This window comes from Vidua macroura, chromosome 18 (assembly GCF_024509145.1).
Source record: "Vidua macroura isolate BioBank_ID:100142 chromosome 18, ASM2450914v1, whole genome shotgun sequence".
Classification (NCBI taxonomy): Eukaryota; Metazoa; Chordata; class Aves; order Passeriformes; family Viduidae; genus Vidua; species Vidua macroura.
This window is the reverse complement of record NC_071588.1, coordinates 12,199,663-12,211,837: the sequence shown is the minus strand read 5'-3', so window position 1 is coordinate 12,211,837 and position 12,175 is coordinate 12,199,663. Positions and strand designations below refer to the sequence as shown.

Here is a 12,175-nt window from a genome sequence, read left to right as displayed (position 1 = left end):
GGCAATGCAATGTGCCTCCATCTCCATCTCTAGGATTCATAAGGATTCACCATTTCCCACTGCCAGGGAGGGCCTTTCTGTTCTGTAGAAAGAAGCAAGGCTGTCACTGCTGTCTGCTGTACCTGACAGGAGCTCTAAGTGTGGCTGTCTGCTCTGTGCCAGGCTGTGGAGAGGGAACAGGAGCACAGCCTTCTGTGCTTCGTGCACAGCCTTTCCAGCAACAGCTGCATTGCCTATCTGTCACCAGGACATAGACAGGAGCACAGGGAAAGGCCTTGGATAACCAGGGATTTGAAAAGCTTGGGCTTCATTCATTCCTGTCACTGATGGGACCAAAGGACATAGTCTGGTTTGTCTTTCAGATCCTAGATTGTGTTCCAGGACAAATACAATCAGGAAAAGAACTGTAGTTCACTTCTGCTTTGATCATACTTAATCAGAGAAGTGATAGTGGTAGCTGTGCCAGATGCTCTGAGAAGGAATTGATGTTGTAAAGCATTGGCCTTCAAGAGGGTTTAGACAGATCTGGATCTTGGAGAATCATTTCCCTGGGCTGTCATGGACTTTCAACAAAATGAATTGAACTGTCTTGCTAATGAACATGCAGCTCAGTTTTGGACATGTAAATCAGCTGGCAAAACACCTGCCAAATCAAGTGTCTTATCCTAACGTAATGGGTGACTAAATACACATTCCTGTGCTGGAGATTTAAATAATCCTTCAGAGCACCGTGAGAGTACCAGAGGCTTTGGCAGACAGAGGAAAACCTACAAAAGAGGATGAACAAGCTGCAGAGACTGGTAAAATACCTACTTTTCTATTCTTATTGACAGATGTTTTTAAATTTGAATTTTTATAAGGCTGTGTAAGTACTGTCAGGCTTGCATAGAATTATTTTTCCAGTTCATCACAGTCCTTGGGATAAAGCTGCCAGACTAATGGCTCTCCTGGCAGCTGCACACCACCACAGTGGCTGGGAAAACACTGCAGGAGCCGGGCGTTACGGAAGGCTTGGGAAGCTCACTCTGGAAATACAGCTCAGCTCTGAGCACAGAGCTGCTTGCTGGCCCCTGAAGGGAGAAACAAACCATTTTGCTTTAGCTCATGGTCACAAAAGAGCTCTGTGACACACGATTTGCTAGGGGATGTACTCTATAATGAAAGCAGGGAAATGAGCAGAAGGAGTAGTATATTCCCAGACATTGTAAATGGCAAAGAAATGTGCTGTTGTAGGGAGAGGAAACTCTCTCACCTGGAGAACGAGGATAATGAGGAATAGCAGAGATATGAGGTGCCCAATCCTTAGCTCAGTTCTCAGTAACAGGACAGGGAAGCAGTGTAGCCATGGAAAGTGCAAGCGAAATGTATCTGCTGCTAGCTGGGACAGGAGAGCTCAGTCTCCTCTTGCTACAGGCTTGGAATAGTCTGGCTTTATTTCTGTCCTGGAGGACATCCTGTCTCGGGCTGGTATGGAAGTTATTTAGAAGAAAACACTTTGAGAAAAGGGAAAAAATCCAACATTTTAATTGTGGTTTTAGAGCTATTGTGAGACTAGAGCAAAATTTCCTTTTCTTTGGTGGATGGCTCTGTAAGAAGAAACTGAACAGGTAAAGCAGAAAGAGGTTCTCAGCTTTGGGTTATTTAAGTTCTCAGGGTCACCGGGGTCATATTCATGTGGCAAAACACAATCTGGCCTGAGGTGCCCTGCACTGACTGGCAAAGAGCCGAGCCTGAGCATGGGCTCTTTATGTTACACTAGAGCTTTCCCGGTGGGAGGGGTTTTTAAGCAGGGGGCTGGCAAAGGCCATCCTGGCCTTGGGCCACCCAGAACATTGTGCAGGAGGAGTCAGGCTAAAGACCAGGGGCCCCTAGCATGCTCAGAGTGGTCTTGAGATGGAATAGAGCTCCCAGTCCCAAGACTCCCTCCGGGCACATCTTGCCTGTCACAGATTTCACCTACAGATGGGAAAACCAAAGGCACGGGTAGTAAAAAAAAGCTGTATGTTTTTGCTTGTCAACCTGCCAGTGAGCTGTCAGCTGCCGAGCTGGGCCAGCCAGGACAGCTTGTTCTACACCCTTGGAAAAGTCAAGAGCCCTGTCTTTATACCTGCACCGATCCTGTGACGCCGCACGAGGCAGCCCATTCCCCTGCCCGTGCTGCCCGAGCTGCTGTCACTGGACAATGTGAGCAAGTGGCAATGCTCGTGGAGCAATGTCCCCAAGGAGACCTGAACATGGCATGGGAACCCACTGCCTGCCACATATTTCACCTGTCTCATAACGCTGAATGCACAATTACAGACTGCTGAACATTGTCTGCTCTGTACAAGTGCAGCATCACAGGAAAGACACTCTAATCTAAAATATGTGTTATTATCATGAAAGGACAGGAATAACAGCACACCAGGGAATCCCAAATGCACTGGGTGTACATGGCCATGGGAAAACCCCCCAGCTCAAAGTCTCCATGACTTTTGATTCAGTTTATTCTGTAAAGGAAGCCATCCATTGCCTGCCCCTTTTCTTCAGCTTCAGAACAAGATCCTGATCCTGACAATATGTGCTGCTGGGATTGGAGGCACCTTCCAGTATGGTTACAACATCTCCATCATCAATGCCCCAGCCTCAGTAAGTACTGCTGGTCCGAGAGCCTGCCCCTGACAGACCCTGGGAGCAGTGGTGTGCCACTGGAAATCTGCAGGCTGCTGCTGCTGAGGGACACAAAGCCAGGATGTGTTGTTCCCTCTGTGTAATTCACATCCAGGGCACTTTGTTGCCAAAAGCCACCCTTGAGCAGGACCTAGTGTCACAAATGTTTATTCAAAAGCTTTGTCTCAACTGCTTTAGGAAAATCTAATTCTAGAATTTTTCAACATGCATCCTTTAAAGTTGATTTTTGCCCTTAGATTGAAAGTGAGACCCATGAAATCAATTTTTAAATTATCAAAAATAACCACATAGAGATATAAACCAACTGCAACTTTTCAACAGCAACAGTTTTATACCCTAAACTCTTTGCTAAAAACACATCTAAGAACTGGAGGAGATTGGAAGCATAAACACAGGATAAATAGATGTAAGAATAAAGGAGCCTTTTTCCATGTCCTTCCCCTCTCTGGTGGTTCTGCAGCTCTGTCCTTCTCTCTCAGTACATCCAGGTGTTCATGAACACGACCTGGCTGGAGCGCATGGGCGTTCCCCTGGAGAGCAACATGGTCCTGCTGCTCTGGTCCTTCACTGTCTCTGCCTACCCTCTGGGAGGCCTCACTGGGGCTGTGGCTGCTGGTCCCATGGCCATCATGCTGGGCAGGTAAGAGGTGTTAGAGTTTAACTTAAGATTTGCAGCTTCCCTTAGTCCAAGAGGAGTCAGGATCCCTACAGCAAAATACCCACCATGGTTAAAAATAATGAGTATCTCAAAACTCATTGGGGAACAGTTTTTTCCCCACATTACCTCTCATTACCCACATTACTTCTCTTCACATTCCAGCCCAGCTGAGGTGCTACAAGGATTTCAGCTCAGCTCCTTACCACAGTGCCCACCTACATAATCTCTATAATTTTTGTGCACAGTTTTCTGCTGTGCTTTTAAATGGGAAATCGTAATCGATCAAAATAAAGATTTTTCTTCAAAATTAACTGTGGGAATGACACTAGAAAAACAGAGGGTGCTTACAAAGAGCAGTGGTTGCATCCCAGCTCCTCATGTCTCACAGGCTGTGTATCCACATTTTGGTCTGAAATATTTCAGGAAGTATTCATTAAATCTCCACAATGGGATTTTTTTTCTCTGTGCCTGAGTCTCTGGAAAATATGTCTTACCTCATGTATCTTTCATACACAGCTCTATCCCCAGTTCTCTTCAGGAAAAAAAAATACCCTAACAAACAAACCAATGTTACCAACATAAACTTATAGGAAATTAGATTTTTGCCTCCCTGTCTCTTGACCCCAAGATTTTCCTCTATGTGCTATCACTTTGGTTTGCTCCTCTTATGTGATGAAGGGAGACCCCATTATGGTTTGAGGTCCCATGACTTATTAGTTTCATGGTTACGAGGACTTGAAAGGATATGGCTTCCTTAATCCATTACATTTTTGAGATTTCACCCCGTTCTACTTTGGAATAAAATCATATTCCATCATAAATAAGAGAAACAAAGACTGACTGGTAAGGCAGCGAGCAGGGACTAGAGAGAATTTCTGGCAATAATAACAGTAAGGGTCAATAGAGCTCTTTTTTCCTCTGGTTTTCAGCAGGAATTTCTCCTGGAACACATGAAAACTTTCTGACAAAGTTTCACAGTGATTACACTATTACATGAAAAATGCCTGTTCAGCAAATTAGCACTTTCAGACCTAAATGTGCATGGCTTGCTGAAGGAATATTCCTCTCCATTCAAATGGGAACAGCACCTGAGCACAAGAGCCCTGAGGCTGGGGGAGAACCTGGTGGTGGCCTCAGAGAGCCTAAAGGCAGCACTGCAGGGACACCCTGAGGTGGCACAGGGACACCTCCTGCAGGGCTGGATTCACCAGGAGGTTCTGTGGTGGGGCTGCAGCCCATCTGCAGCTGCCAGCCTTGGCAGGTGGCACCTGCCACGGGAAGTGGTTTATGCCAGAGCTGGACCTGACACACGTGTGTGTGACAGGCACATTCTTCTCTCTCTCAGGACTTTGTCATAGAGCAGCACAGAGAGAAGAGAGAGAAAACAATTTCTATTTCTGCTCCTTGTTTTTCCCATGTGGAATGTGTTTGGAGAATTGTTTACCTGGGGTGATTGCTTGATTGGATTCTGGTGAGGATTGTTTGAGCCTGATGGCCAATCCAATCCAGCTGTGGCTGGACCCTCAGAGAGGGTCACGAGTTGTGAGTGGGTTAGATATGGTAGTTAGAACAAGTAGGTTTGTAGTTTTGTATCTCCTTTAAATGGTATATTAATGCATTATAGTATAGTTATAATAAAGAAATCATTCAGCCTTCTGAACTGGAGCCACACATCAGCATTTCTTCCCACCGGGTTCACCTGTGTTTACAATACATGTGCTCACAACTGTCTTTTCTCTCCGAAGGAAGATGTCCCTGCTGGTGAACAATGGCTTTGTGATCATAGCTGCAGCCTTGTCCGGGTTCAGCCGAATGGCCAAATCCTTTGAAATGATTATGCTCAGCAGATTTTTTACTGGCGTGAATGCAGGTACAGCAACATGAGAAATATAGAAGGATGAAGGTGGTAACAATCAGAAGAAATTTAAGTAGGAATGATCCAGGATATTAAAGCAGTTAATCCTTAGGCTGATCAGACACATGTAAGTGAATTAAGAAGTATATACAGATTTTATATTTTGCTTCTAAAGGCTTTCTTTTAAGGCATACACAGGCAAGGGGGTTTTGTGTACTACACATAAGCATCTCTGTGCACAGGGAAAATTTGAGCTGAAAATGGATCCCTACCTGCTTGTAAGAATGTCAGTTACTCACCAGCATGAGCACCAACACAAAAGCTTTTGTAGAAGTTCATCCCAGGAAATGATCAATATAAGGGACTTAAAATATGATATTCCCCTCAAAAGGGGGAAGTTGAGGGAAACATTGCTCATAACCTTGGATTTGGTGCTGAAAAGACCATAGGACTGAGGCCCTGACAAGTTTCAGTTTCATCATCCACTGCTACTGATGAATATTGAAATGTGTGTTTAGTTAAACAAAGAGAGGGGTGAAATTGAAGGTTTGGGTGAATAACAAGCACTGGTAGATTAGTTATCACATGGCCTGCCACAGAAGAGTGAAGCTGGCAGCCTCCAGAGGTGCCTGCCTGCATTTATTCTTGTCTCCTCTGCCCACAAGCTGAGGCCAGTATTTGTCTGCCTTGCCCAGGTGTGAGCATGAACATTCAGCCCATGTATCTGGCAGAGAGTGCCCCAAAGAAGCTCAGAGGAGCTGTGGCCTTGACCTCTGCATCGTTTACAGCCCTGGGGCTGGTGCTGGGGCAGGTTGTTGGACTCAGGTAAGGTAAAGCAAGCAGCCCACTCCTTCCTTCCTTCTTCCCTCCCTCCCTCCCACATTTGGTAGGTTGTAAAAATACTGTGTAAATGGTGATCATTTGTTTTTCTCTAGGGAGCTCCTAGGAGGGGAGGAGAGCTGGCCATTCCTTTTAGCAAGCAATGTGGTTCCTGCCCTGATCCAGCTCACAGCTCTGCCGTGGTTCCCTGAAAGTCCCAGATATCTCTTGATTGACCGTGGAGACAAAGAATCCTGCATCTCTGGTGAGTTTAGGGTGACTTCACGGAATATGTGAGACTTGGGCCCCAACATTTTTGGAATGGTGTCACAAATTTTACATGGAGGAAGTAAATATGATCACTCCCTCCTTCCAAACGAAAAAACATTCTATAATCTTAAATGTATTTGATCTCTTGAGGTAATTGAAAGGCATCTTCCTACAATAAGCTTATTTGCTAAGTAATAGAGTCAAAAGGTAAGACTTGTGTTCACAATGGCAAATATGTTTTGTAACTATGAAGTGAAATAACTGCTGGTTGAAGAGCTCAGGATCAAACCTGAAGCCAATTCATATTAAAGGATTTACTTAGATTTGTGGCATACAAATCCTCATATGCAGAGGGCTGGAGTTATTTTGTGGGAAATAAGTGCTGTGTACCAAGAACACATTAATTGCCTGCATTTCCCAGGGAAAGCACTTGAGATCTGAGGCAGAAGCATGGCAGCTAAAATGGCACTGTTGGGAAATACTCAGTTGTCAAACAGTGGTGAGGGATTTGCACTCCCTTTCCCCCAAATCTTTCAAATGGCTACACCACAACTGATGAACTCTGTGAAGGTCACAGCATGATCACAGGCTCTGTCCTGCAGTTTTCTGCAGCCATCACCCTGCACAGCAGTGAACTGAAGAGAAAGCCCAGGAGTAAGAGGTTGCCTTGTCCTTGCAGCACTGCAGAAGCTCAGAGGCACCAGTGACCTGAGTGCAGAGCTGGAAGAGATGCTGGCAGAACAGGCTGCTGTGAAAGGCCAGAGAGCAAAGACCCCGTGGGAGCTGTTCCAGAACCCTGCCCTGCGGTGGCAGCTGGTGAGCATCGTGGTGCTGAGCAGCGCCATGCAGCTCTGCGGGAACGACTCGGTAAGCAGCCGCTGTGTCCTGGGCCGTGGCTGGGACCTCTTGGGCTCAACGTTCTGGCAGCAGGAGAGGAATGGGTAGTGTCTCTCTGCCTGTGGAGATCTTCACATGACGGCTGCTTGGTTCCCAAAATACACCTGTGCATTATGGGAAGATTCAGAAGGATGCTGTCAAAATAGCCTGTGTGGCAGCGCGTTGGTCACTCTGCATGGTCCTTCAGGAAGAGCAATGGGATGTATTTTCAAATGTGTTCCCTTACTGCTTTCTCCTTTCTTCTCTTCACAGATGTATTTTTATGCAGCTTATGTGTTCCAAGAGGCTGGAATTCCTGAGGACAAAATCCCCTATGTTGTAATCGGCACGGGAAGCTGTGAGCTGATCACATCTGTCACTTGTGTGAGAGTCTCAGTGCACTCTGGTGACAAGCAGCCTCTGCTGGCAGGGAGGAGGCTGCTCATTACAAACCTGGGGTTTACATTGCTTTTCATGCCAAGGAAGCCCTTTAAGCACAGGAGCCAGGCTGTCTGTCAGCACCCCCAGCCAGATGGGTTAATGCAGAGGAATTTGGTCAGACATTGCACTGCCATCACTGTCTGAAATCTCCAACAAATGTAACTCTCTTGCTTTGTGTTCATATGGATGGTGGCAGAATTTAGGTGCAGCTGGGACATTCTCATCTCCCCTGAGCACCCTTCTTGCCTGACTCCTGCCACCAGAACTTTCTTTTGAGTTTTTTTTTTTTTTTTTTTTTGCTATGAAGCAGGCAACATCCTGAAAGTTATTGTAGAGCAAACTAGGCATGGAGTATTGAAAGGTAAAGAGGAAAGAGGCAGGAAATATAAACCCAGGTGAAATAATTTGCTTTATTCCCCTGTGTCACTTTGTGCAGAACATGATTATAGACTACGCTGGTCGGAGGCCGCTGCTGCTGGGGGGATACATCTTCATGGCAGGATGGGCCATTGTCTTCATGGTCGCTCTGAGCCAGCAGGTAACAAACTTTACTGAACTATTTCAGTGGAATGGAGATGGGCTTTGCCTTTTATATGACTGGGGTGTTCAGTGGTGGCAAATAAGTGCCCTCACTGGTTTTCCATTGGTCTCTGTGGCTGTAGACTCAGATTAGCTGGATGCCTTATCTCAGCATGGCCTGCATTTTCGCCTATATCCTGAGCTTTGGAATCGGACCAGGTCAGTTCCCTCAGTGTTTTCAGTGAAACTTTTGGGTACTGCAAGGGTTTGGAGATGTGTGCAGGCATCTTATGGAAACTCTCAGACCCTCTTTATCTGCTGCATACTCCAAGGAACGAGGCAGTTTCTGCTGTGTCACAGGGGTTTGCTGCCCCTGGTCAGTCAGTGTTGTGCAGGGCCAGGCTGTGCCCATTTCTCTCTGTGTCATATTCCCCCTCACAATCATCCTGGCTATTAGGCCAAGGCACTTGGAAGTGATTCTTGGCTTAAATAGATGACAAGATTTTGATTTGCTGCCCAGTCCATTAGGTCTGTAAACCAGAATTTCTAATGCTTGACTTTAATCCTAGAAATTGTTGGCCATGCCATCTGATTATTTCCTTGCAGACACCTGGAAGCACAATTTCCACATCTATCTGTTAGCCTACTTACAGTGGCAGAATACACTAGCTTCTGGGGGTGGGCAATACACAGGATGTTGTGGATGTTTGCATGGTGAATATATAGATGTGAGACTCTCTTTGCTCACCTGAGTTTGAAGGAAAGCAGGTAAGAATAGAACCATGCTGCCAGTGTCACATGCCAGACAAGTTGGCAATAATTTCTTGTCCCAGTCCCTACAGTGCCATGGAGTTGAATCAATTATAAGCCTTTCTCACCATTGGGTCCTGGTAAGAATAATGTGGATTACAAAATCTTTCCTGGCAGTTCATTCTAACATGAGAAAGTTTGAATAATTACCCAGTCCCTTAATATTTAACTTAAAAATTCACCTCTTATACTTCATGTTGGGTTTTCTTGTTAAGATGTGTTCTCTTGTTTTTAATGTAATGTCAACAACATTATTAACTTTCTTGCTGTTTCTTTTTCCAGCTGGTGTAACAGGAGTTCTGCCCACAGAGGTTTTTGATCAAATGTCCCGACCAGCTGCTTACATGATCTGTGGCTCCCTGCTCTGGTTCAACCTGTTTCTGGTTGGAACAGCCTTTCCATTCATTGTGGTGCGTTCCCAAAGCAGAGCAGCTCTTTGTGTTCTGTGCAAGAAAGAGACTCTGGTAGTGACCAGGAAAAGAGAATATTGCAAGCAGCAAGATAGCACTTCTTTGAAAAGTATCTTTATGAGGACAGTGGCCAGAACTCCTTTAAACCAAACTTTCTCCGTGTTCCCTTTGGTGATTTCTGATTTGAGGTTGGGAGTGGAATCACTTGGGGGATGGATGATAAATATTCCTTGTCTGTCCTCAGCTGAGAACAGCTGAAACTAAAGATGTGATGTAATTTCCCTTTGCCAGACCCTGGCACTGTTCCCTAAGATGATTCCTGAAGCAAAAGGGAGCAGAACTCCACAATATACATTCCTGTCTTATTTTCTACTGAAGGCTCCCATGCTATACAATTATATAGAGAGTGAAAGACAGAAAAAGACATTTCAAAATACTGTTCTTGCTATGTCAAATTTCCCAGTCTGTGCTGGGGAGCTGTTGCATCCAGGCATGTGAGGCTCTCACCAGGATTCTGGGTGACTTTAGACCAGACAGGAAGAGGGATTAGTGACCTTTTTGTCATCATACAGAATGTCACCAACACTGTCTTGTTTTTTCCTCCTCCTCAGAAAAGTCTAGCTCATTTCTGCTACATCCCATTCCTTGTGGTCTGTGTCTGCACTGCCCTCTACGTTTGGTTTTTCCTTCCTGAGACAAAGGGAAAGTCCTTCCTGGAAATCTCGGAGGAGTTCAGGAAACGGAACTTCAAAACTAAGACCCGTGGAGGTTTCTATAAAGGCCCTGAGGAGATCAAAACCACCACATTGTAGCAGAAGAAAGGAAGATGGTATCTGGGGGGATTCTGCAGTGAATTCAGCAGTGGCTATGTGCTCTTGCAGGGACACAAAGAGAGAAGTTAGGGACAATATATTACTCTTAGGTTCTTAAGCTCACCTTGAAAACATAAACTTGAACTGATAAATCCAAGCAAAAGTTCAATCATCTGTTCTCAGCTTTTAGCACTGAGTAACACATGCATATTTTAGAATCCATATCAGAGAGTGACAGAATGATGCCTTATTCTCTTATCATACAACACCACATAATGCTTTAGAAAATGTCTTCAGAATTTCTCCAAACAGTAACTTCCATCTCAGAAGTCCTTCTTTCCTTGCCCCTGAATCTGGCCTTTCTAACACAGAAATTAATGCGATTAAATTCTATTTTCAGACACCAGATGAAATTTTCAGTACCTTGTCTTGGTGCTCCCGTTGTTTCTGTTATTAAGTGATTTCAAATAGACCCCTACTTGTTAAGCAATAGTGAGCAGTTAATTATTTTCAGCTATAAAAACATGTGACAGATGGATTAGAAAGAAAGCTTCTAGTACTTGCTAAGTGGCTTATTATACAACAGACTTTTGGGCATTGTTGCAGACTATTTATTCTGGACTGGTTTTCTTCAGGGCTTGTTTGTTGTCTTCGAGTCCTATGTTGTAAAGCACAAGTAGTTCTCTGGTCCAGTTTGTTCTGCTCCCACAGACACTGCTGGTGCATCTTGTAGGGTTCTGCAGCTGTGCCCTGCTGAGGTTAAGCATGGTGAGGAGCTGGCATGGCAGCAGCTTGTTCTGGATGTGGATCTTCAGACCACACCACAATGTTCTCTGCAGCATGTCCGTGTTGTCTCTGTAGAGCACGTTGGCAAAGACCCAGATGTGAGATTGATTCTGATACAGAACAGGGCAGCACTCCTCATTGAATATGGCCTTTCACAGGCACTGGCCTGACTGTTAAGTTCCTTCCAGTTTTGTCTCAAAGTCACAATCAAGCCATCTCTTTTCTTTTGACGTTGTATAAAGGCACAGCACTGCTCATGTTTACAACGAAGAAGAACACGTACATTTTCAAAATAAGTAGGTAAAGTTTCTTTCAGTGTATTTTTAAACTACATTTTAAAGAAAAATGCAGCATTTTTGAATAAAAAGACCATAAACATTTCTGGACTGTATTACTGTCATGCTGGGCATAAGTGGAGCAGCAGATCTATTTCTCAGAAAAGGAGTTTGTGCAAGAACTCTTTCACTACCCAAAGTTTATAATGTATGAAAAATAAAAATAAACTTTTTTCCCTTTGAGGTTGGTGCTATTTTAGAAGTCATTAATATATAAACATGGGCAAGAACAGCTACCTCTGCTCTTGGAAAACACTGAAATTTTGAAGTATGCAGGATTTTGAGACAAGAACAGGACACCACAGAATTGGGAACTGAAGAGATACTTTTCATTACTATAGTTTGGAGAGAGCAGTGAGGAGCAGATGGAAAGACTAAAACACAAAGTCAAAGCAAAAAGTGCCACTACCATCATGATAATGGCAAAATATTCTGTAATTCCTTTGCTGAGGACCAGAGGAAGGACAAGAGACAGAAGTGAAGCAGAGTGAAGAAGGGAAGTGGATCAGTGGGAGTATGCAGGGTAGGAAGCAGGGATGGACTGAGGAGACTGGGCAGAGGGAGAGGCCTGGAGCATACAGGTCAGAGAAGAGAGAAGTCCTCCAGTGTCCAGAGGTCCTCCCCTTGGCCACTTCTGTGGCTCCTCCTGTGAGTCAGGACTGTGTCTTTTCCCAGAGCCCTGCAAGGACAGAGGCCATCTGCACCTGGCAGTATGAAACAGGCTTGGTCAGAAACGATACACCTTCACTTGACTTCCTGACTTTTAGAGCCAGTCCTGCGAGTACACGTGGCAGAAAACATTAATTCCAACTTCCAGCATTTTTTTTCTGTGACCTGAAATCAGGGGTCTATAAACTGATTAAACAAACATAAACAGTGGTTACATTTCAGTTGGTCTAAGTTGTTAAATTTTA

General features: G+C 44.8%; 1 protein-coding gene across 1 annotated transcript; it reads left to right on the top strand.

Annotated features, from left to right (window-relative positions):
* The first annotated feature begins 779 nt into the window (after window positions 1-779).
* LOC128816246 (solute carrier family 2, facilitated glucose transporter member 11-like) lies at window positions 780-10,140 on the top strand. The gene is made up of 12 exons (XM_053993707.1): window positions 780-800; window positions 2,530-2,628; window positions 3,150-3,310; window positions 5,074-5,198; window positions 5,879-6,008; window positions 6,119-6,267; window positions 6,952-7,139; window positions 7,422-7,532; window positions 8,026-8,127; window positions 8,252-8,327; window positions 9,201-9,328; window positions 9,940-10,140. Exons 1-12 carry the CDS (start codon window positions 780-782, stop codon window positions 10,138-10,140), a joined length of 1,491 nt encoding a protein of 496 aa, XP_053849682.1.
* Window positions 10,141-12,175: the final 2,035 nt, after the last annotated feature.

Excerpts from the sequence above, each read along its gene's own strand:
- LOC128816246 (XM_053993707.1), top strand. The coding sequence starts at position 780 with ATGAACAAGCTGCAGAGACTG. Across the intron at positions 7,140-7,421 it reads AGCTCTGCGGGAACGACTCG|ATGTATTTTTATGCAGCTTA; the intron begins GTAAGCAGCCGC and ends TTCTCTTCACAG. Across the intron at positions 7,533-8,025 it reads TGATCACATCTGTCACTTGT|AACATGATTATAGACTACGC; the intron begins GTGAGAGTCTCA and ends CACTTTGTGCAG.